The 25,916-nt window shown below is 41.0% G+C and overlaps 1 protein-coding gene across 3 annotated transcripts in view; it reads left to right on the top strand.

The window, feature by feature from the left end:
• Positions 1-7,038: 7,038 nt before the first annotated feature.
• Positions 7,039-25,916, top strand: part of SLC22A15 (solute carrier family 22 member 15) — a 67,974-nt gene continuing 49,096 nt past the window's right edge. For 2 of the 3 annotated variants that reach the window (XM_027878886.1, XM_027878887.1), the window contains exons 1-5: positions 7,039-7,186; positions 19,724-19,936; positions 23,020-23,152; positions 24,131-24,295; positions 25,202-25,331. In XM_027878886.1, coding sequence (XP_027734687.1) covers positions 7,100-7,186; positions 19,724-19,936; positions 23,020-23,152; positions 24,131-24,295; positions 25,202-25,331 — 728 coding nt within the window. In that variant the 5' untranslated portion in view covers positions 7,039-7,099. Of the gene's footprint in view, positions 7,187-8,988; positions 9,099-19,723; positions 19,937-23,019; positions 23,153-24,130; positions 24,296-25,201; positions 25,332-25,916 lie in introns of all 3 variants that reach the window. The other variant, XM_027878888.1, reaches the window with a different exon arrangement.

Below are 25,916 nucleotides of genomic sequence, written 5' to 3' on the forward strand. Positions count from 1 at the left end.
TGGATTCACATTACTGCCTTCCTGTTTCACTTTATTGCTCTCACTAACTCATATCCTGCACCAGACTATAAGTTTCTGAAGGAAAAATAAAAACTACGATTGTGAATGGCTGAGAAATCCTTCTGACTGTAGGTGTCCGGGAACTGCAGGGCAAAGCCAGCGGTTTCTCTGGAATGTTGTGCTAGGTAAGGGGTTTGTGTCTTTTCCCCATATATGAAGTGGGATGTCTGAACAAAAGAATGAATTGAAACCTCCTATTTCCTTGGGTAATGGGAAGCACCTGAAATTCTCTTTTTCCACAGCCTAGCTGCCCAAGCTTCAAAAGTGTTCTTTGCTGCGAAACCCTGATTGTGGCACTGTCCCTTCCTGGCATTATCAAGTGAGGATCTTTCCTTGCAGACATCTTTTGTAGGTGCTCTACAGGATTCCAAGATCACTTTAAGAAGTACGGTTCTTTGGAGAAATGAAGTCCACAAGACCTTTGCGTCTTAGGAACTCCTCCAAGGTGCAAACCTGTTTGCTGGAGAAATGCCCTGCTATTACCTGTAGAAAACCTCTCTGTGGCATCCTGGTTATTCACATAATGAGTATCCCCTTCCTCCCATGTTTAGAGCTAAAAATGCAGAATCCTGTTTCCCATAGATGCTTCCTCTTTTCTGTGCAGAAGCCTCAGGTATGTCTACACCATTCTGTAGATCACACTTTGGATAGCCCTGAGCTAGTGCCAGGCAGAACCACATAGCACAGTCTGTGACAACCCATCCAGTCAGACAAGAAGGGCTTTATGAGATTTTCTGCTGCCACAGTGCTCTTAGGTCTCCAAACTTCTGCTAATTTTGACTACAAGCACCTGTCTGGCATCTGCTGTCTTTACACCTTCATTTCTGAGGGTTTTTCCTAAGTTATTGCACTTCCTTTGCAAGGGCAGGACAGGAACAGAAGGCTTATTTTGCAGATTGGAGTTTCTGTTGAAGGGTAGATTGCTGCTGTGATAACCTGCAGCAGCAGTGGTTAAGAAATTTGATGGGGGGGTTAAACATACTGAACAGAATACCAGTACTGCACTATATGGCACACCTGGGGCAGGAATAGCTGCTGAAATCCAGGAGGTTGTCCTTATAATGGGCTTTTTTGCATTTTGAAGAAATTGTGAGGAAGCTATCCCTTGCCAAGTGCCCTCTCTGCCTCCAAATCCAGAGTGCTGTTGCCTTTGCCAGACAAACCACCTGTAAGTGCTTCTGCTTACTTCTGTGGGAACTTCATTAGTCTCCAGAGCAAGAGACATGGTCCAAATGAGTCTTCTGCATGCTAGCGATAAGACAGAGAATTAACGGTATAAATGTCAAGATTATGAACGCTATTCCAGCCAAATGATGGCTGCTTGGAAAGAAAAGAGCCTACGAAGAACACATGGGTTCTCTCCAAGGCAGTGAAGCAAAACTGTTCAAGAGAACCATTTTGAGGTACAAGCATTCACCTTAATGTTCAACATTGTTATCTCTGTCTCAGTCACTGGCGAGACACCATAGTGGCCAATCCTGTCTCTTAGGACTACATTGTTTTCTCTTTTTGCTTGTATGTTTAAGATTTTATTATGTTTAAGCACAAAGGTGTACTTCAAAAACTCCTTTGCTCAGCCTGAAACCCCTGAGGATATCTGTGGTGAAAACACAGTGTCCCAGGATGGGACAAGTAATGTCTAAGTGATGGGAAACTGAGCAGGATCAAGAGTTACAGAGGGTGTTGGCCAAGAAGGGTGTTGGTCACAAATGTGCACTTTAAGACATGAGGGAGATATCTCGAGAGCAACTATCCACTGCCACAGATACATGATATGTGAGCAAGCTCAGATTTCCTGGGAACCTGAACTGGAGCTGTTTTGCAACAGACAACTGTCCATCTAGGAAGGGAGAGGGAATCAACTTCTAACATCATTCACAGTTCAGAGCAAATTCAGCATCCCCAAGCCTCATCTAAAATTGAAAACTGCCTCCAAAGGAATTGTTTGTTGCTTTGTTTGCAAAAAGTGCAAACAGCACATCAGAGAAGCAAAAATGCCTTGGTGGATTGTTTGGCTGAACACTTAGTCAGGGTATATTGTAATGAGCCATATGCTAGCTTTGCACAGTATTATGTGGTAAGCCAGCTGCAACATGCAGCTGATTAGACTGGTTGGAAAAATCTTCATTTTCCATAACAGGAGGCCAGCAAAGGCAAGCATTCTGTCAGATACCATCAACCCTCTGATTGCTCCTGTCATCTTGCTGTGGATTAGATGAAGTTAAGAGATCAAGGAACCTCTGCTTTATTTTCATCCTAAAGGAGGAAGCCTCTTTTAGCCCCAGGCTTGTTTAACAGTAACTGTTTTTATGAACTATAACCCTCTTATATTCTTATGGAAGAGGTTTCCACCACCTCTTCCCACCGGTGCCGTTCTCACAGCCTCAGTCACAGCTCAGTTATTTGCAATTCAGCATTCAGCTCAGATGATGTGTTGGAAACCTCCTGTGAGTTAGGGGGATAGAGGTCAGGAGGGGATGGAAACCTGATGAAGTGCAAGAGAACAAAAGTGGCTGTGCAACAGGACAGTGAAATCCCATTTTTTTGACCCAAATCCCATCTCTTGCTATGGCCAAAAGCTGATGCTTAGGCAGGAATATCAGAAAAGAGGGTGAGTATTTCCTCCAGGTACCAGCTTTGAACAATTTGCCTCTCAGGGACTTTCCAGAGACAGAGGTGTTTCCTCTTTGCATTAGATAAACTTTAGATGAATTTGTACTTGTCGATTCTTCACTCAAACCCACTTACCTTCTGTCATCCACAGCAGGCTGGGCTATGGAGTTTCATAGCTTACAACGTCCACTCATGAACAAGCTGAGGCTTCCTCCATCAGGAATAGATCTTTAGATCTCAGCTGTGCTGAATGCTGAATCCACAATTTGTGTGGCCACACTCTGAACAGGTAAGAAATCTTCTGCTCGAAGGTGAGAGCACCAAAAGTCCTTTTACAGTCTTTTTTCCAAACTATTATTGGTTATGTTTCTAAGGCAAAATTAACAGCCATTGTCAGAATCTACTACAAATGAATATAACAAATCTGGAAACACAATGCCAATGAACCAGAATGAGTTTTTAGCCCTAAGATATCTGATTTAACTTCTTTCTTTTTTTTTTTTTTTTTTTTTTTTTTTTTTTTTTTTTTTTTTTTTTTTTTTTTTTTTTTTTTTTTTTTTTTTTTTTTTTTACGGAATGGAACATAGCTTTGGGTTATCTCTTTGCATTCACGTGTATGTGGTGCTTTGAATGCTCTGGGTCATCATTACATACAGATAGAAAAGGGCTGAATGTGTCTGAAAAATAAGCCATGCACCTGTCTCAGTTTTGGCATACCCAGATGAATTTGATGTGTAAGTGTCTACAGAGAAACAAAGCCGTGAAGCAGTAGAAGAGGGGGGTTGGGAGCACGTGGAAGAGTCTAGGGGATACCATATTTATGGCTGAGTAAGAAGCCTGAATCTCTCTCATTAAAATAAAAATCCCCCACAGACAGGATTGTTAAGGGTATTCTTATTTGACATGGTTATTAATGAGGAGGAGGAGGAAGCAAATTGCTTCCTCCTAATGAACTTCACAGACAATAATGCTCTGGGAAGATCTGAGGGATCCAGCAAGGACAGATCATTGGCCAGGCGCAGTGCAGTGCTATCATTATGTCAACAAAATGCTGAAACCTCTAAACATTACATCTCATCCTTTCCAAAGCCAGTGGCCTCACCAGACAGACACCTTCAATTGCCAGTGAAATTCAGGAAGATGAAGAAGCTCTTTTCCCACTAAATTCACCATATGGACATTGCAGAACGTGACATGAGGTGATCTGCATGTTTGGGTCATAGGATGATGGTTTAAGGGGTATTTTACTTCACCTAGTCAGTTCTTCATCTCCTCCCCCTATGCTCTGCCTGGCTTCCTTGCCTCATACCTCTGGTCAGTCCCCCCCAGATACACTCCTGCCAAGTCCCTCCTTCAGGATGACCCTGAAATACCACCCTTTCTGCCAACAATTCAGATTACACTGAAAAACTGAAAAGCCAAATCCCTACTAAAATCAGGCATTTTTGGTGGTGTGACCAAAATCTCAAAGGTTTAGAATGAAGTGGGAATATGAGAGGCTCTGTCATAGTTGTGGCACACAAACTACAGAACCATAAAATAGTTGAGATTGGAAGTCACTTCTGAGATCATCTAGTCTACCTCCTCTGCTCAAGCAGTGTCAGCTAGAGCAGGTTGTCCACGACCATGTACAGTTGGGTGTCCAGTATCTCCACAGATGGACACTCCATAACCTGTCTAAGGCAACCTGTTCCAGTGTTTGACCACCCTTGCAGTAATATATATAGATAAATGCATAAAAATAATTGTATTCAGATTGAGTTCCATGAGTGTTTCTTAATTTGTTTCCATTTCCTCTTACCCTGTTGGGAGGCAGCACTGAGAAGAGCCTGGGCTCCTCCTCATTCCTTCTCATCAGATATTTACACACATTGGGAAGTTCTTCACTGAGCTTTCTCTGCTTTAGGCTACACAGTCCCAGCTCTCAGCCTTTTCTCACATGACAGATGCTTCAGTCCCTTAATCATCTTCACGGTTGTCCACTGGACTCTGTTTGGGAAGCAGCAGCACAAGAGGAGAGAGCTCCCTAACAGCTGTTCTCCGCAGGTGCAGGGCATTGTTGCACCATGTTGATGTGCCTAAAACCAACATGTACACTTCGGTACAGTCAGGACTGGGGGCTGCAGAGTCAGAGGCGTTACCTCAGCAGAGCCATGGCAGGAGCAGAGTAAGAGGACCATCTGAAAGGCAGCTCACGAGGAGGTGAATACAGCAGAGAGCTGCCAGTTCTAATTGGTGCCCTTGCAGAGGGCAGAGCCTGTAGCTCGGGTGGCTGTAAGGAAGCAGGGAACCTGGGAAGAAAAACTCCCAGGCACAAGTCTGGAGGTCCCAAGTGAGAAGGAGGAGATGAGAAGTGCCTGAGGACTGCAGAGAGCACAGCAATGCAGAAGGCAGTACCCTAGGGAGCCAAGTACCATCTCCTTCCCGGCTCTGTTTACCTTTGCTCGAGAGTTGAGGAGGGGCTGGGGGCTTGATGGCAAAGGCAACAGTTCTCTCTGTTGCTGGGCAAGCTAGAATAAAGTTGTGGTTGCCAAAGAGTGTGATTGAACTGACTGGGAGAGCGAGAAGGATACAGGGAGATGAACACAGAGCGTCCCAAGCACCAGGACATCTCCACATCTTAGCTGAGCAATAAAATGAGACAACTGCGGTTGGGTGAACAGCAGAAAGGTCCTGACATTTCAGAAATCCTTTGCTGCTTTGCCTTTAATCAATCTCTACTAAGCCTCAAATATGAAAAGAAGTGCTTAGGGCAAAGGTGAATTTCATATTAAGAGTAAATTGCTTTGATGCTTGTCAATTCGCCAAGATTTTTACAGCAAGGAAATCGTATTATTTCCTGGCTCCTGGCATGATCCTAAAGGTCATATCTCACGACACAACTCTCTTCCTTTCTCTCCAGCTGTTGCCCATACAATAAAAGACACAAGCATAAAGATGTTGCTGCTGTTTCTTGGTACCACAAGGTAAAAAAGTCTCAATAGTCATTTGTTTCACGTTCCTGGAGTTTTATTGTACAGATAGAATGGAAATGGACCCTGAAAAGCTCACTGCCATTTTGCATGAATTTCAGATGTATTTATCTTCCATTCCCTGTGCAGCAGAGTTTGTGTTCCTTCACAAACCAGAGCCACTACTTTTAACTGTGAAATGCTACCACATGTTCACAATGAAGGCTCTCCAAATGCTTTACATAAAATACATTACAACTACACTTTTGTAGAGACTGTTGTAATGGAGAAAGGCATGTGCTCACCACGCATTAAATCAAGAACAGCAAGATTTGTGTACGTCCAGAAATGGTCTCTAGTGGCACCTACACAATAGTCTTATGCCACAGTTGGCTTTTTTTTCCCCCCAACTACTAGCAGGTATGCTATGAAGTATCATTACAGAATATTCCACAGTTGTCAGCACTTCAGGGTCCTGCATGAACTGACAGAACTTCAGCAGCGTGCACTATGTGGGTACAGCTTCCCAGATACAGGGCTAACACTGTTCAGAATCACAGAATCAATTAGGTTAGAAAAGACCTCTGAGATCTTCGAGTCCAACCTATGACCAAACACCATCACGTCAAGTAAACCATGGCACTGAGTTCAACGCCCAGTCTGTCCTTAAGGGACACTTACCAGGGACAGTGACTCCACCACCTTTCTTGACAGCCCCTTCCACTATCTATGGAGATTCCACCTTTTCTGTTAAGAATTTCTTCCTAATGTCTAACTTAACAGGTGCAAACCCGCTGGACAGAGACTGTAACTTCACTGTGCTCTTTAGGATGTGCTCTTCACCGGACGACGAAAGCTAAGCTGCAGCACGGAGGATGCCCTAAACTCCAGAACCACCTCGCCAGCACGGACCCAGCGCAGCCTCCTCCTCCGGCCCGCAGCGTGTGCCTTGGTCTAACCCAAGCTCCAGGGGTAACACCTCTCCGCCCCTTCCCTTTCCAAACAGCTGGGACCAGAGATGCTGCATCTCGGGAGGCAAAACATCCCCCTCCACCTGCACCCCCCTCCCCAGTCCCGCACCCGCTCACAGCCCAGCCCGAGGCAGCTCCGCGCTGCCACCCTCACACAGCCCCCGCAAGCCCCCTCAGCTCTCTCACGCAGCCCCTCACACCCCACCGAACGCACTCCCACCCCAAATTATTTAATCCCGGGCCGTGCGCGTGCGCTAGCGCCCCGCGCGCTTCCGCTTCCCCGGCGGGCGCCCGGGAAAGAAGGAAAGAAGGAGGGAGAGAGGGAGGGAGGCGGCCGCATCCTGGCTGCTCTTCCCAGCGCCTGCGCACGAGCACCCCATCGCGCCTCCTGCCCTTTCCTCCTCCTTCTCATCCTTCTCCTCCTCCTCCTGCTGCCCCGCGAGGGCCCGGCCGCTGCTCCCCGCCCCGCCCCGGGGATGCGCTGCCCGGCGGGCGCGGAGCGGGATGGAGGTGGAGGAGGCGTTCCCGCTGGTGGGGCAGATGGGCCCCTATCAGGTGTATCTGTGCGTCCTGCTGGCCGTGCTCCTCCAGGTGAGAGCCCGCCTCCTCCCCTCCCGCCCCTGTTCCCGGGGTCCGTGGGGGCGGCAGTGCCGGGAGGGAGATGTTCTGGGTGCTGTGGGCAGCTGTTCTCCAAAGTGTTGGGCGGGTGTGTGTCCCTGGGGGACGTGGGTGGATGTCCCTGCGGTGAGTGGTGCCTGGTGCGAAGGCTGGTATGGGAAAGCTTTTGCTGTGGTCGTAGCTGGTCTCCTGCTCTGGATCTAACCAGCATCAGTGTGCTGTGCTCCTGGGACACGGGTGACCTCTATCCAAAGGCAGGGCGAAGTTCTGCAGAGTGAATTTGGGGCGGCTGATGCTCTCCGTGCCGCATTGCCTGAGCAGTTGTGCCTTGTGTCACTCACTGAGCCCCCATTAGGAATTTGGAGTTTGTCAGGTGAAGGGCTGGTTGGAGTGAAGTTAAGCTGAGGTTTCCATGAGCTAGACTAGAAGGCGGCAGTTTCCCAACTCTGCTGGCAATCCTATGCAACCCTAAGTTAATGGCTTAGGCTAGGGATTTCTAGGTTACGTGTGGCTTGATTGTCACTGATAAAGTGGCAGGTGGTCAGTGATACCTCTGTTTGCAGAAGGTCTCATCTAATCAGCTGGTAGGTGAGGACTGCTTATGGTACTTTGATTTGCCTTGACTTGACTCTTGGAGTGCAGGGACAGGGTCTCTCCCTAAGCTATTGGATGAAGGTTAGGGTTAGGGTAGTCAAGTTTGTGTTCTGTGAGATACAAAACCGGAGCTTCCTCTTTGTGCATATTCCTATGAGGGTAGGGATGGAAAATGACAATATTACGTGTACCTTCACAGTCAGGCCTATGACTGAAGTAAGTTTGAATCTAACAGAAGTCTGGCTCACTCCTGGTTAGCATCCAAAGCTTAATTGTTGTAAATTCAGCTAGGTTGACAAATGCTGAGTTACTGCCACTGGGGAAATTTAATAGCTGCAGGAGGGAAGAGGGGAAATTTAGTCTCTTCCCACTTCTGCTGGCCCGTATTTTGTAGTAATCAAGAACTTCCACTCCTGAGCTGTGACACAAGATATCTTCTCCTGACAGCTGGGGAACTGACTGAAATACTAAGAAGCTTTATGAGATGACCATAGAAAATGCAGATGCCCCATCTTGTTGGAGGGGAACTCCGTACTAAGTTGCAAAGCTATAGTGATGAACAGCAAAAGCTTTGTAGGTTTCTATTTCCTCCCTATTTTCTAAACTGATTTAGCTGATTAATCCTTTAAAACTAGATATTGCTTAGAGCTTGTTCTGCTGTCTGAGTGGCTAGAAAATTTATATGCTCACTGAAGATTAGGAATTAAGGAAGCAGTAATTACTTTTTCTTCCAGTGCTGGTTGTGCTCTGGAATGAACTGCAGCCATGACAAGTGTTCTGTGTTTCCAGAATTTTAAGTAGTATGGGTCAGCTGTTCTGTAATGTTTGTGTTTGTCTGTTTTGTTTTTAATGGATTAACTTGCATTTCTCACGGGAGGAGCAAACAGAAGGATCATTGCAAATCCCAGAACTAATTCAGAATAACTAAAGAAAAAAATGGCAGCAGGTCTGCAGGTCTTTTTTTTTTCTTCTCATGTTATTTTTAATTCTTGAACTTTACCAAAGAGGATCATCCTTTGACTGATATATTTTCTTTGCTTCAGGTCATTCAGGCACAGGAGTCTGTAAGGGGTTTAGATGTGAAGCTTGTTGTCTTTCAGTCCATGAATAGATTTGGACTTATACAACTGGTTACTGCTTGGGTGGTTGATTGCTTTTTGTGTTCCTTTATTGGTGCCAAGTTACATAATGTGTCACTGGGATGTGCAAGAGCAAGACTGAAGGCAGGTTCCACGACCGATATTAGTCTTTTGTCTGGTTTACCATCAACCTTTGGAGGATGGACCCCAAGGTAAGTAATGTCTGGTGTGTGTGATGTAGATTTAGGTAATCCTGGGCTCCTTTAGCGGACTTGATGCAGCATCTGTCATCAGAATGAGAACTCCTGGTAGTCTTTGTCACGGGCTCTGCCGTGGGCTGATTGTTCCATGCTTGTTTGCCTCTCCCTTCCCATGGTCTCCCTCAGTTGGCCTATATTTTAACATTGGCCTGCATTTTTGTGTTGATCTGTTGGTATAAAAAATATTTCTGCATTCTTAAAGACAAGAATATCCCATGTGTGAAAAATATTTTTATCTTTGCTAAGTCCCTTAATCTTTGATGCCTATATCCTGAGCTTAAACTCTGTGCTTTCCCTTCCCAGTAAGATTCCCAGCAGATGCTCTAACTTTCCTTGTAGGCTTTTGTGCTTTTTCTTCTCTGCATGTTACTAATTTTTTTGAGTTTTATACTCTATAAGTACTTTCCCTCACTTTAGTGTTTTTCTTATATAAATTTCTACAGTAAACTATTTCCATAGGAGTATGTAGTCTTATTGACATGCCAACGTATCTGGTCTCTGAATTCTAATTACAAACATGGTTTAGCTCACAGAACTTGTTTAAGGCACCAATGGGGTGAGACTTTCCACATGAGTCAATTTTCATGTGGGGTTGCATGAACTGGTACTTGACCTGTGGAATGAGCTTACTGACATTCTGGCTAAAACCTCCAGGTTGCTTGTAGTCAGAAAAATGTTTTTGTGTGTTATCAGTGTAAAACTAGATTAAGTGTAAGTCTTGTGAGCTGTTTCTTTCATCTTCCCTGATTTGTATAATTCCTCTGCTACCTGCTGCTGTTATTCATTAACCTGTTGAGCTGTTACTGTATTAAGGTATGCCTGGCTTATTCACTACCAACCTAATTGGAATTTGGAAGATTTTTAGGAATGTTCTGTAGCAGTGGTTGCTAGCTTTATAATGGATTGATGACAGCTAATGTAGAGAAACATTTTTCCAAATTATATGGAATTACACAAAGACTGAACTTACCTGAAGAATGTGAAGGTAGACTAATGATGTGAATTTGAGGATGGACTAGTCTTGCACTTCCAGTATGTAAAGTGAGGGAGAAATAAAGGGAGCTTATAACTGTTAAAAAACTTTGGACTTTATCTTGAGGTCAAAGTAATTGCTTGACACCTGTTGATTACTGGAAAGGTGCTCACAATCTTTTGAAGAAATGATATTGTAGCATTATTAAAGAATGGTCTTTTGGTGTTTGTTTAGTGCGTGTGGCAATATGAGACAAAGTCTTACACCTTGATCAGATGCTTGAGAGCGTTCAAGCATATTTAAAAATAAGTTTCTTGGTCTCTAATGATTGAACATAGGCAGTTGAAAAAGGTTTGCCTTTGCTAGTGAATCTGAGCTACAGGATTGCCCAAGTCCAAATTGAACCTGCAGAAATCTGAGAATGGAAGTGTGTTCCTACTATATCTCTACTGAAAGGCTTTTAAAAACATGTTAGAGTTTAAAAGGGAGTTCTTGTTTGCACAGCTGAAAAGGGCTTTGCCTAAAGTTGAGTAATGTGCGTTGCACAGCAGTATGGAGAATTACCAAGGGTAGTTTTTCCTTCTGTTTTAGGCACTCATTGCTAACTGAAGGGAAGATGGAAAAACATTTAAGATAGTTACATCAAGTTGCTTGAATGGTAGTTTGCTTTAAGGCAAAGGCATTCTTGATGAAGTGCAGCTACAGTGAGCAGTGTTACTAACATCTCTTGACTGTTAACAGTAATATCATGTATCTCTTCTGTCATTACAGTATCCCAGTGCAGAAAGATGCTCCTTAATCTGCCCATCTGCACAAATGTTATGAGGGAAAGTAAATCCTGGGACATGTGACTTAAGTAAGGCGGGTTCATCCTGAATATTTAGAAATAAGTCAGAAGAAATAGTGTCTGTTTTCTGACAGGATACAGATGTGATCCCATATGTAGCCTTGTTTAACTCTGTTTCTTGACATTTCTTATCTACATCCTCTACATATTCTACCTTTTTTAGTGGCATGAGGCATAACTCTGTAGTTGCAATTATGGTAATGAAACACTTTGTCAGTGAATCTTCTCTTAATACTTTAATACTTTGCTTGAGTATATTAAGCTGCTCTTTGACAGAATTGATCAAAAATTAAACACCTTACTCCCAGTCCTTGGTGATGTTCACTATTAGGACTTCATTTGAATAGGAAGTGCAAAACAAATCTGAAATTTAATGAACAGTTTAAAATTAAGGAAAGAGAGGGGTATTACACAAGTTGCATTACAATTGCTAGTAAAATGTGCTGCAGTTGTTCCAGAGGCTTCATGACAGGTATTGTGTTTACCCAGAGTTATTTGCACCATAACTTAGACACAACTCAAAGTATAAGTATCTGTAGGGCAAGTAAGCAAAGTGGCAGATATAAAAAGGATTTACAGAATTTCCGTGTAACCGTCTTTCACTTTGATTACCTCACTGTTTGACTTTTTTCTTTATGCCTGCAGGAGAAGTAAGAGCTCTTAAGTCCCTCTGATTCTCAGGGAAGCAGTTGCAGAATGTGTGTCAGATGTGTACAGCCACATATGTGGAGGGGTGATTTCAAATATGGTGTGGATACAAACATGAAAATAGGGACTGCAGGTTTGTTTTTTTTTTTTTTTGTTGTGGAGATCTTCATATTCCCCCATCTTTATGTTCATTACTCAGAACATGCTTATGATAAAGGGTGGTGTTGCTTTTCTTGTAGATGTGATGAAGGCTTTTAGAGTAGTTGCATCACTGAATATAAATCCTTGTTCTGGTATACTGTATTCCTGCTTGGGAAGAAAAATAAACTAGATGGGTATAAATAATGCAGAAGTGTATAAACTGTTAATGCAGAAAGATGTGCTGCTACTCATTCAGCTAAGAATATTTCTACGTGAAAGTTGGTGGAATTTTTAAGTGAAGACTAATCCTACAATTTGCTTGAATTGGCTGAGGGGAATCTTCTGTGGATTAAAAAAAAAAATGGTAGTTGTTTGGTCATGTGACATTTCAACGATTTAGATGCTAACCAAGGCTCCTTGATTCTTTAGTCCCTTGATTCTTTCATATCCTTAACTGTTACTTAAAAGAAACAAACATTTATCTTTAATTATGTTACACTTATAACCTTAAAAACATGAATGCAGCTGATGCAGACATCGTGCAATATTCTGCAGGAAACCTGAAATAACAATGCTGAGTTGTGACATGCTTCATTAGCAGTAAAGTCCTTAACTCACAGAGGTAATGTGGAAGTCTATATTGTAACAATTGCTTCCTTACTGATTAATTTTAAATAGCTCACTTGCTAATTTTTTTTTCCAAAAATAAGCCTTAGTGAAGTCGTGAATACCTTATCAACTGCGTACACCTCCATCTTCCCTCAAAATTTATGTTGTCTTACATTAGTTTGATTATCTCTTATGTAGCTAAGCTTTACATTTATATGCAGAAGTACGATCAGAGCAAGCTCAAGGTGTACAAGAAAAGTGAGGTGTAACTTCAAGACCTTCCCTTCTTCAGCTGTATCTGAACTGCTAAGCACATGTAATTGAGCTGATATTTAGGTGGTTTTAAGTGCCATTGACAATCTCTACCTTCACTTGACACTGAAACCTCATTTTCAGTGTGTATGTATCCATATCAACACCTCTAGTCAGCTTTTGCAATTTAACTTAGAAGCCTGACTTCAGTTTTTGTGGAGTTCAGTCCTAGAAGGTGCCTGTTCACTGTGCTGTTGTAAAGATCTTGACAGAATTATTGCTGATGGGCATAGCAAGAAGCAGTTCTGCCTATTTAAAAAAGAAACCCAACTGTTTTCTGAAAAGGAGGCTACATGCTGTGTAAAGAGTGAAGTTGTCATAAGGAACTCGCTCTGGGGCTCTTCACTCGAGCTGTGGATGAACGTCTTGCTTTTTGCAAAGTCTTTTTTAACAACTGGGAGTGGAAGGTGTCTGGGAGGCACTGTGTCAAGAGTGATTGCCATCTTTATATGCAGTGTGGGTAAAATATATGGGGAGATGCTTTCAGATTTTTAATAAAAAAGTTATTATGTGGAATATTTTGTTCAATGGGATGATATTTGGATTCAGTAGGAGCTGAAGAAATCCCATCTTTTGCTATTCATCAAGATGTCTTTCAGCCTGGCAAACTGTTGAAAAAATCCATCTAGGCAGTCTGTCCTCTGAGCACCCTTGGGAAATGAGCCTGGGAGTTAACAGGCATAGTTCTACTGGATAGCAAAGACTATGTGTTAAACACATTTCTGTTATGACACATTATCTCCCTTTCCTTCTTCCCTGCCCGTGTGCACACACAATCTCTTAACTGTTTTGTAGGCAATAAATTGCTGTGTTTTTCCACTAGCAAGACACATCATCAAGGCTCTCCTCGCTGGCACTTCCTCCATTGTAGATGCTCCAATTTCCTTTTCTCTTGGGTGATAGAATTAGTAGGTGTGTAATTGAACTCAGATTAGTTGTTTCCAACTTGCATATGATAGTTGCTCTTTGTTTCTGACACAGATAAAAGTTTTGTGCTCTCAAATGTCTTTAACTGGAGTAGTTAATATAACTGTAGTTATGCTATGTAGTTGTGCTTTGTGTGCATTGTTTGCATTAAGTAAAACTTCTGTTTGGTTTTCCCAAGAATCAGCCGAGTGTGACTGGAGTCCCTCTGGAACAGCAACATCTGTTTTCTAGGTCTTGACTGTTTACAATATGATCTTCGACTAAGTTTACAACTTAGCCTGGTTAAACATTGTGTTTGTGTTCACCTGGTCATTTTCCCAATCCTGGTGGGTTTGGGGTGAAAGGGTGTTAAGAATTTGCCTCAGAAAGCACAATGAAACTTTTGAGATCCTCACGTAAGGAAAGTGGGAGAGTTGTACGTATAGGTGTTGTTTTTGATATGATGTTCAGTACTTGTTGTCTTGAAAATATATGAAGACCAGAGCTCTCTAATCTCTTTCAATTTGTAGACCTGTTACGGACTTCCCACCAAAGAGCTTAAGTCCCTGTACAGTAAATTTAAAACTGCTGACAGCTTTGTGTTTCCTTGTTATTTTTTTCAAGCACTTTTAAGAAGTAATTCAAGGAATTCTGAGGCCTGTAGACTGTAAGCTATAAAATCACTGGTTTAGCAAGTGTCACCACAAAACTGAAAAAAAAAAAATGTTCTTCAGTTCTGAAGCATTATGTTGCTCTGAAATAGCAGAGTAAACCCAAGACTTTTTTTTAATTTAAAAAAAAAAAAAACACGGACAGCGAAATGCAAGTAGAGCTAATTGCTTACCCTCAGACAGATCCTTAAAATCAATAAATAAATGAAAGTAGCTTATACAAATGTCAGCATTGTCTTTTAGTCTGGGTATTTAGGCCAAAATGTCTGAAGTAATTGGTAATTTACCAAGTTAAACGCTGTAGCCAAGAATGTGCTCTTGTCAGAAGTGTTCACCCAGTATTCTTTGGCAGTGTCCCAAACCAGTGTGCTAAGGTGAGGACTTTGATCCCTTGTAATCCTGTCTGTGACTCAGTTGTGTTCATAGCCAGCACAGACTGGAAAGTATGGAGGCAAAGAGGAACAAAGATGACATCCAGACAAAAGAATAATCATGCTTTTGGAAGAAGGACTAAATCCTGCCTGATACTTGTTAGCCCACAGTTCCTCTTTTTTTTGCCAGCCATTGCTGACTTTTTCATGTTATGCTACAGTGCCACTGAGGAGGTCCAGTCCTGGGCTGTCTTGCAGTATATTCATGAAGTGGCATAGAAACTTCTGGCACTCTTTTGCTTTGTTCTCTTCTAAGTTCTTCTTTACATAAGAGGAGTGGAGTGGTACTTTTGACATGATATTGCTGAAACTATATAGCTGGTGTTTGACTGAGGAGTCTTGCCACTTGATTGCACATAAAAGTAGTTTAGCTTTCTTGAATATTTCCATTGAAGCATAGGTAGTATTTTATTAAGGCCTTTTAATAAATTTTTGCAATTTTGGTTTGTGTTTATTGTCTTGGTTTTCTAACTTACCAGGGTGTGAGCTTCCTTTCTGTTTTGTGTTTTTAGAAGCAAAAAAGTAACACTTCCAAGTTCTTTATTCATGTTCAGAGACCCGTCAGGCCATGATGTGAGGGTGCAGTGTTTCCACGGCCCTATCAGGCAAAGTTGTGTACACAGGGGCCGGCTGCAACTTGGACTGACGTTGCAGAAAGCTTGTACAGTGAAGCTATTTGCTCTTGAGATGCCAGGGTTTGTCTGTGGAAAGTAAAGCAGCCCTTGTCTGCGCACGACAGCATTCACCTGACTGATGGGCACATGTGCTGGCTGGCCAGGCTGAGCAGGGGTAACAAACCCTGCCACTGCTCACCAAAGTAATGCTGAGCATGACACGGAGTTGGGAGGTGTGTGTTTGGATGTTTGCAACAGAGAAAAAGGAAAAGCTAAAGGAATATTTTCCACAAACATGTAGGAAGCGAGGCTCAAGGAGTGCTGTTTTGCTGTGCAGTGTTAGTTTTCAACATAGATATTAAAGAATTTCTGCAGTGAAGTTATGGTTTGGACTTTCCTCTGTGGATTCAGGAGGCCTGCAATTTCAGGCTGAAAAACTCTTTTTCAGTAGGTTTTCTCTATTTCTCTTCAGAAGTCCTAAGTTATTTCAAAATATGTTTCTGCTCTGTCATTTGTAAGTCACGGGTGATAGTCAGCAAGAGTTACATTCTGCATGGGGAATATTTCCTCTCAGAGTGGGGCTGGGAAAGATGACCTCATGTTCTTCTGCACATGGTGACTCTTTGCTTTAACTACAACAGCCTTTCCTTCTTCCATGTGGTGTTCTCCCTATTACTGTGCCACCACGAAGGAAGGATACTTTGGTAGGAGAGTGTGTTTTCAGCAGCAGATAATAATTTTGCAGCAAGAAGACATTTGGGGGTTTTTCTACATCAGAGGAAAAAAAACTGAGAGAAAAAAGCATACGAATTTGAAGACAAATCACCCTTTGGAAATAACTCGGAGCAGATGAGATCATCAGATTTTCAAAAATAAGGTTGCCCTCCAGCTTTTCAGCTGCTTGTCATGGGTTCAGAAGAAATGACTGTAATCCTGAACTGTAACCATCTCTTCATCAAAGGCTTCTACCGGAGCAAGGTCATTTATTGTTCTTGCCTAATTTCTCTCTTTCCTCAGTGTGAGATTTTAATGTTTCTGTATGTGAAGGTCAGAAGTTGGTGTCTTACTCATTTTGTTCATTAGACAGTGCTTCAGCTGATACTTGTCCAGAATGACCAGGCTAGTTGTGAATTGCTGATGACTCCCCTTGGTAGCATTGAAGTCTTGATTTTGTTTTTCTTTTGTGCTTTGTAATGGGTATTTCTTACATTATTTTTATGTGTGCTTTCATTATACACAACTGAAACTACTTAAATTCTTCCTCCCCCTTTCTTGCTAGTCTTATTATAGATTTTACGTCTTTTCTGCAAGTAATTTATTATGAAAATAAACACCAGGAAAGCTGGCATTGCAAGGCATTGCAGGCACTGTATTAATATTAATTTTAAGTTAATTTCAAAACCTGTCAATGAAATAGCTATAACTGGCTAACTAAAAGCACTTCTACTTAGCAGAGAAAAGGAAGGTTTACAGGTTATTAAGGCCTTTTCATAAATTTCCTTACACCAGAGCCTTCTCATCCAGAGAGACTATAACATTTTGGCCTAAGGAGAATATCAACAACAGGAGAAACTAAAACTAACAAAACTTCCATCATTTCATTATCTGTGACTATGAGCTGGTGCCTTTTCCCCCTGCGCTTGGTATTCATCTTGATTAATACCGACCAGTGCAGGAAATTTGGTAGGGAACCATTAGTATCCATATGTAGCCAATTTAAAAATGTTTGAATAGAACCTGTACACTGATGACATAAGTTTGACTTGACTTGGGTTATAGAACAAATGCAAAATGAAGGGCTTTCTTTGCCACAGTGCATGTAATGCAGCCTTTTTAAACCTTATGGAGTCGTAATATAATATTTCCGTTTGATTTGATAATGTTTTACATTCTTTACCAGGCTGCACAAGTGTGTTACTGTTAAGTGCAAGCACTGAGAATTCTTAAGGGAGGAATCTCCAGATTCATTAACAAAAACTCCTGCCTCTTAACTTAAATCATGAAAACTCTTCTTTGAAAATCTTTTAAGTCCAGAGTTTGCTTTATCATGTTTTCATGACCACTTTTAGAAAATCTTTCTGATCTTCAGAATTGTAAAGGAATTTTGGGGGGTGTTTTATGGGCCTTGTTTTGTTTTCACAATGAAATGAATAGAGTTTACTGTGCTTCTTGCCTGAAGTACAAGGCAGGTGTTCAGTAGGAGGGAGAGTCTTGTGTCAACAGTGACACAATGAACTTGAGTATAGAACAATATTATTTGATAGCATCAAAAAACATCTCCATCTTCATGTTTTTCTGATTCCACAAATCTATTCAAAGTATTTATATCTTTGTTCTATCCTTGGTTGCTGCAGCCACTAGGATGTTGAAGACTGATTTTTCTTTATTGAAAAAATATCTGTAGTGTTTCTCCACGTGTCTCTCCTGCAATCGCTTATTTTTCTATTTAGTTTTCTCTAGCTGGGGTGAGGTTGACCTAGAGCAAAAATGAAAAGCATTATGCTTTCTTTCTTTAAACCAAATGCCTTGAGGATTTCATTTCCTGATCTACTTCAAAAATATGTTTATTGTTTTCACAAGACAAAAGCAAGGATGTTATCACTTAGTCCTGATGCGGAATTGACTGAGTGAGTCAGAGTATAGGGAGGCACCACACATCATGACCTGTAATTCTCATCTCTCAGTAATTTCAAACTGTTCTTGAGTGTACTGTATCTACACATCCCTAGCAACGTGGCCACTCAGCTTTTTAACACTGCTTTCCCCATGTGATCTTAGTCATTGCCTTCTTTCCCAGATGAATTCTTTTACTTTTCATTGTTGTCGATCTAGTTGTCCTTTAGCTTAAATAATAACATAGTTAACAGATAGTGTTTTTTTTTCAAATTCCTTCTGATAGTCAATAATTTTAATATGGAAAATGGAAAGAAAATTACAGTTTTTTAAAAATACCTACTTTCTGCCACCACAATAGCAGTTTATCCTGTAGAATGCAAAAAAAGGAGCTGTTGGGAAAAAATGCTTTCAGGGTCTCTGTTTTCAGTTTAGTAGTAGTTCTCATTTAGATCTAGGTTGTAACTTCAGCTGTTATGCTGTTGTACGGAACAGAGTAGTATTGTCTGGTGTTGCTTGCATCAGAATTCAGAGGTCCTTGGGCTGCTTTTTTTGTGCCTGTGGTCTTCCCAGTTTGGAAGATTATTTGTGTAGCAGCCTTCTGAGAGAGCACACTTCCTGTGGGTACATTCTTCCCAAGAACATATGCAGGAGATGCTGGGAGCGGAGCAAGGACCGTGTTTGGGAGATGCCTGAAGTGGGGCTTGAGGATTGTGGAGGCATGCATGAGGGTTTTTTTGAGAAGCAACAGCAGGTTTTTTTGCTGGTTTGAGGGTTTGTTTGTTTTTTTGTTTGTTTGTTGGCTTGTTTTGTTTGTTTTGTATGGTTTGTTTTGGTTTGGGTTTTTTTCCAAGAACTACTGTGGTGAGTTACAGATCCCCAGTGAGGGCTTAAGACAAGAGGCAGTTGTAGTTGAAGAGTGTCTGGGGGTCTTTTTGTTATTACCAACAATTCCTTTTGTCTCTCAGAAGACTTTATCATCTGTCTTCTGTTGCAAACTTAGTGGCATGTCTGTGTTCAAACAGGTCTCAAACTACTGGGTTTTAAACTGGAGCTGTAATGTGGCCTGTGTGTTTTCCTGAGCAAGCAGCAGTAATCCAGCTCTAGATCAGGCTTGAAATGTCTGGGTTTCCAGCAGCTTTATATGTTCTTTCCTAAGCAAAAGCTGCTGATCACTGCATTTAGACCTTGTGTGTATGTATAAATGTGTAGATACATAAAAAATGTGTGTATATATATTTATATATAAATATATATGTTCACACTTGTCTCTCTGTCCTTTCTAAAAGAGTGAAACAGGCTCATAGAAGATTAAAAAACAAGAAAGAATGAATGTTATTTAAACTGGAAAAGATTAGATATGAAACCATGAGAGGAGATCTATTCCAAATATCGAATTAGAGGAGTGAACAACGAAGGTGGAAGGAGAGGATGTAATAGAGTAGTATACTTGCATTAAAGAATAGCTTTATTTTTTTCTCCCTAGTAGTACTAACAAATCTTCATGCCTCCAGGAGGTATGCTGGCTATGTGTGGGAGTTTGGGGGCCTCTGACTGAGGGAAAGGAGTCAGGAGGGGAACTTACTTTCTCTCAAATAACCGACAGATAAAAAGTGCAAGAACCACTTTGTTGAAGTTGTGGTTCTTCAGTGTGTGGTACTTGGTCGATGGGGGGCTATACATGACATCTCGTAGTGGGAGAAGGCAAATATACGATAGGAATATTCTTAATAGTGATTTGACCCAGCTGTGCATGAAACATTGCCTGCATGCGAGTTTAGCATCTTTGCTGTTTTTTGTCTTTCGTGCCAGCTCTACGTGGCCACTGAAGCCATCCTCATCGCACTGGTGGGTGCAACTCCTCCCTACGACTGGGATCTCCCAGGGCTCTCGGCTAACCAGAGCCATGGCAACCATTCCGTGAGTGAGCAGAGAGCTTTCGGGGAATGGCTTCTGACTGCCAATGGCAGCGAGGTGCATAAGCACGTACACTTCGGCAGCAGCTTCACGTCAATAGTCTCTGAGGTGAGTCTGAAATGGGTTTTGCTGCCTCATGTGTGAGTAGTAAATCTTACTGAGTTGGTTTTGGAGGACTGGCTGTACTGCTGCTTTCTTGCATACTAATGCATGTTTTGATTAGGAAATGAAACAGGTGTTACCTTCAGGTAGAGAACAGGTAATGTGTTCACATTTTTACTGACAACAAAAGCTAGCTTTCTTTTGCTATGCAGATCCAATGTTCTGCTCCAAAACTTCCCACCATATGGAAGTTATATAGTGGCCTGGTTCCACATTTGAGCTGGAATCACAACATTCACTTTACTAATATGCTCAAAATCCTTTGTGGACCCTGAGCTCTTTCTGGCCGCCTTTGGTGATTCCCTTGCTAAGTTCCGATGCATGTAGTATATCCATCGTGCAGCTGGCAGGCAGTGGAGGAACTGGGGAGGAAGTGGCTTCTGCAGTCTTCGCAGCTCCAGAAATGGGAGAGGGCATGGGCAGCGGGGAGTTAAGCGGACAAAGCAACTCCCATTCTATTCCAAAACAAGCTTCTGCTTTATTGGTGTGGCCTCTGTGCTTTGTAAGTGTTTCCTTTCGTGGTCTAGCCACAGTCCTTATTGCAATGACTCCAGACTCTGTGCTGATGAGTGCAACACCTGCCCTTCCTGGGGCTGTCAGTATCTGTTAATGTCAGATTGTTCTGCACAAGAGCCCTGAATGCATTGGTGACAAGACCTGAATTTAGAGCTGAAATCTGGAGTTGTGTAGTACCACCGGATAGTTCATGGCTGTTGTCCAGAGGTATTAATGCTATCTGAATTACTCCTCTAAAGCACTTTATTGGTTATAAGCATATTAATAAAAGTGGCCAGCTTTGGAATAGTACCAAGCCTTATGTACAAAAGGCATTGCTTCTTACTCTGGTAATAAAGAGGATATGAGTACTTGTATAAAGAGGATATGACACTATCTAAATTAAAATTCTAATGGATGGTAGATTTCTTAAGCATTATTTACAGCCCAGTAAGGTTTTCAAACGTTCTCTGAGCCTTTTTTCCTTTGTTTGTTTGTTTGTTTTTTAATCAAGAATCTTTAATTCTCTACAACTTGATGGTCAGACATGCTTGTAGAGGCTAGCATATGACATAAATTTTAAAATATTTTTATAATTTTTGTTGAATAAATAAGAAATGCAGCTAAAGAACAAAGTTTACTTGAAAAATAAAAACTATAAAGAAAAGAAAACAAAAAAATCCCAAGGCAATTTGCATAGATTCTGCTCCATAGTTCTTTAACACGCATTTTTACAAGACCCATGTGAATAAAATCTGTTACCTCTCCTGTTTCCTCCTGTTTAAACACAGTTTTTCAAAATTTTTTAGCTGAATGTGTGGTAGATTTGGAAGTTATGTGCTCAATGCAAAGGTTTCGGTGAGATCACACTTACTTGGGGCATAGTTCACCAGTGTGTAATTTCATCACTGATGTGTAAAAAGTTTTCTGCATTTGAGGAGGATTTTTTAATGCTTGCCTTGTGGCATCACTTACTGATAATGTGACCATTGCAAATTTACACTGAAAAATATTCAAATGTAAAAAGCTTCATTTATGAATAACAAGCATATATATATAACATGCTTTTATGTAGAAAAGCCTTCAGCTCTTTAAAGGGGTTACATTTTGACCTTAATTTTCAGAAGAAATTTTGCTATGCAACCCTATTATCCCTTAATCCCTGAATGATTCAGAAACCATCTAATCTCAACAAGTTTCGTGTTGGCAGCTTCTTTAATGTTTATACTAAAAGTTAGGGCATGATTCTTGGAGCTCTAATAAAACAAACTGACCGTGTTATTTCAGGATAAAATTAATCTCATGCGATTATACAAATGTATTTTTCTGAAAATAGTTTTTAAAGTCTGCAGAAGCTTCAAAAGCTGATTTGTGGTCACGTGTTTAGCTTTAGAATTGAATTTTGTCAGTCTTGACGCTTTAATGGCACATTACCTACTGTATCAGTAAACACCTCACCATTAAAGTGACAATTCAAAATGAAGCATATACTGCAAGTTATTTTCTTGGAGCTTATGAATGATGTTTTGTTAACTTCCTAATCTTGGTGAGGTTTAATTGCATGGCTCTGTTCTCGTGGTGAGGTAGTTTATAAGTGAGCTTTGAAATAATATAAGCTTTGCTAGAAAGGATATTTAATGGGATTTTGGTAGAGGAAGAGAAGATTATGAGGAGAAGATTAAGAGTGTTACTGCAGGGATAATGACATAATCACCAGCTTACCAGCACAGGAAGAAAAGTTGGTTGCCTCTAAAAGGAAGCATTATCTCAAGGTGCAAGAGAAATAGAAAAGAAGATGTGGAGTGTTTAGAATACAAAAGGAAATAACTCTTAAACAATGGCACCGTGGCATATTTTCATTCTACACGTTTGGGGGGAAAAGAATTTTCTGTCGGGTTCAACTGGAGACATTAAGTCTGTAAGAATCAAATATTTGAAGATTGGGTTTGTATTTGGAATTGAGAAGAATTGGAAATGACAAAGTATTCTGTAAAATAAAATGAGTACGTGCAGAAAACCTGACTAACATGTCTAAAGCTACCGAAGTATTTCTTAGTGATAAGACAGTTCATAAGGAAGAGCTTGTGCAGGATTATCTTCAGACATAAACCACAATTATCTTTTTTTATTGTGTGCCTACACACTGCAGGATGTATGTCAGTAGGTAGAACTGAGTCTATTTAGGTTGATGGATTTATGTGAGAAAAGGCAGAAAAAGGGAGAGTGGGAAAAAGCTGCAAAAATTAGAGTGTTCTGAGGGATGTGTTCTTGATTTCAGAATCAAAGACTGAATGTAATTTGGGGGAACTGTACAATTGGTTAGTACCCCAGGTGAGTTTGGGATACAGCAGTTGTGTTTTGGTGACTGGTGCTCTACTGAATATGATGCTTAGAAGATTTACACAGAGTTTGATCTTTTCTAAGATACATCATCCCCTCCACATACTGGCTGCTGGTGGACTGCTGAACTGCTTGAATTCTGGTTAATTTGCCTTTTTGTTGGCATTTGTTTTTTTTTTTCCCTTTCCATCCAGTGGTTCCTAATTGGCAATGCATCATACAAAGTCAGTGCTGCGAGTTCTTTCTACTTCAGTGGTGTGTTTGTTGGAGCAATCTCCTTTGGCCAGCTCTCAGATCGCTTTGGGAGGAAGAAAGTCTACCTCACAGGTAACCACTGCCACCTAACAAAATGAATGAAGTGGAGGCGTCGTGTCTCTGAAGATCAGTGACAGGAGCCCAGTTTCTGCTGAGAGCTTGATATGCAGCTGTGACTCACGTGTTGTGATTTTGTTTGTTAGTTTTGCCCTTCCAATATACTTCAGGAATATGTCTTGAAAAGAAGTTAATATTTGACTGTTCAGTCACCATGTGAACATCTGCAAGGTATTCTGGATTTGAGAGTCATGCCATAAGGGCTTACACCCTTGTAGGCTGCAATTAATATTTCTAGTGATTTTTTAATAGTGTTCTTACATGTATAACGTGTTAGGAATTTGTTGTGCCTTTTATCTCCTCTCTGCATGATTTAATTTTTATGTATTTGTGATCCTCATAGTTTTTTAAAGCACATAAGCTTTTTTACTGTCCCTGGATCAAATATTTGAAACTGCATGTTTTGTGTATGTATAAAGCTTTGTGTCAATGGATGAGCACATAGAATTTAAAAAATGAATTTTTTTTCAAAGAAGCAACCTTATTCAAAGCAGATAATGGGGGGCCTGCTGTGCAGTGCAAAGCCACCATGTTTTGTCCTCTTGCAGTATTTCTCTTCTCTAGTTTCTTTACGCTGTTTTCTAAGAATGAGGGGGGATATTTGGTCTTGTATTTAATCTTTGGCTTCTGTATTGGAGATAAATGTCAAGCCATCTTAACTAGAGTAAGGCAGTGGTTCTGAGTATATGAAAAAAAATTGTCATGAACTGACTTTGAAGGTTTAATACTAAAAACTATATATCAAAACCCACTCCTTTTGTGTCCTCCCTCTATAATATTGACTCCAGGTATTTAAGTTTCTGCCCAAACCTGTGGTGGTATTGTTGACTGATTGCTCAGGACAGATGCCAGTGAACATCAAGTAAAGATACCAGTAAATGCTGTTGTTTCTCTAGGTAATGTTCTGAAGTGAAACTTTGCCTTGTTTTCCAGGTTTTGCTCTTGACATCTTGTTTGCCATTGCAAATGGATTCTCACCCTCCTATGAATTCTTTGCCATCTCTCGATTCTTGGTAGGGATGATGAATGGTGGGATGTCACTGGTAGCCTTTGTTCTACTGAATGAGTGTGTGGGTACTGCCTACTGGGCATTAGCAGGTAATGTGCCTTTATTGTCAGAATTTATAGATTTCAGCCTCTCATACCACTTGAGTCACACCACAGCTAACACCATAGCAGTTGCAAATTTAGCTCCACTTGAGCATCTCTGTGACCAGTCTTTGAACTCAGCTGAAATATCTCCTGGGAATGTTACCCAGATAAATACTCATCCAGGGGCTGTCACAGCTGAGCACCATCCATCAGAATTTGGGACTCTGCTGAGTGTTTGTGTACTATCAATTCTTTCCTTCCTGGTAGTTCTCAAAACGAAATGAAAAGTGTTTTTATCTAATGAAGAAGATGAGACAACTGTTGTTTATATGTTCAAAAAACAAAACAAAACAAAAAAAACAACAACCAGTTGTCCCATACGGTAATTAACCTTAGAATTTAGAACAAAAGATACGGACACCCTTAGCTGTCTTGGTTGCTGGTGCTGGACCTGTCCTTCAGATATGATGTGTATAACCTGTACTGTTACAGCGCCAGGGCTGGGCTTACCCAGTCTGTGCCAAGTGCCAAAGAAGTACTATGCTGAGTCTGTTTTAAAGCAAGGTATCTTACAAATCGTGAGGGCTACAAATGAATACTACATGCTCCTAAAATACCAGTTTTCAGTGGTTTGCAGTATTTATTTTTACACATAGGAAGCTGAAACATACTTATATTTGGAATTAGAAGACTTAATTGTTTATGGGGTGCAGAGGATGTAGAAGATTGCTTTTTGGGCTCTCTGAAGGACAGAATATTCTTTGGTCAAAGAGGTGAGGTTGTGTCTGTATTGCTGAATGAATTTTTGTTAACGAAGAGTTAGTTCTTGTCTGGTCCCACGTGTTGAGATTTACTAATGTTTCTTTAAGGAGTGATAATGTTGTTTTTTTGGTTTTTTTTATCGTATATTAGGTTCTATTGGTGGCTTGTTCTTTGCTGTGGGAATTGCCCAGTATGCTCTACTAGGGTACTTCATTCGTTCCTGGAGGACTCTGGCTGTTGTGGTTAACCTGGAAGGAACAATCGTCTTTATTCTCTCTCTGTAAGTTATTTTTCAAACCGAGTTTCATAAAGAAAGGAATTTTAAAAGTAAGCAAACAAAAACAAGTAACAAAACCAAACAACTAAGTCAAGATATTTTTCTAGGATGGCATGAAATGGTGTAAATAAGGTATTTCTCTCAACTTTTACCACTCCATGTTCTGTAGTGTCTTCAAACAGTAATGCTGCAATGTTTGAAAATGTAAGTCTACATTGTATAGTATATGCATAATTACTGTAGATGGGAACAGTCTCAGAGTAGCTTAGAAGCACATCCTATTCTTTGACTGGTATGTGTAGATGATCTAAACTCTTGGCTGGTATGCTACAAGGCACTACACACACGTGCTAAGAGATGCAGAAATGGTTTTGTAGTTATGTAATAACACTGTTTTTCTCTTAGAATTGTGCTTACACAGAAGAAACAGCATCAAAATTGACTGCACATACAGTCTTAAACGTGACGTGCAAAAAAAAAAAATGGGCATCTTCCTTTTATTTTTTCAAATGTGATCTTTTTGGAGATAGCAGGGGGTTTGTGTTTGTGGATTTTAGCACTCCAAGCTATGTGATGCACCGTACTTTT

The sequence above is a fragment of the Empidonax traillii genome, unplaced genomic scaffold (genome assembly GCF_003031625.1).
Source record: "Empidonax traillii isolate 1590-97213 ecotype Southwest subspecies unplaced genomic scaffold, ASM303162v1 scaffold46:size3806547, whole genome shotgun sequence".
NCBI classification, from domain to species: Eukaryota; Metazoa; Chordata; class Aves; order Passeriformes; family Tyrannidae; genus Empidonax; species Empidonax traillii.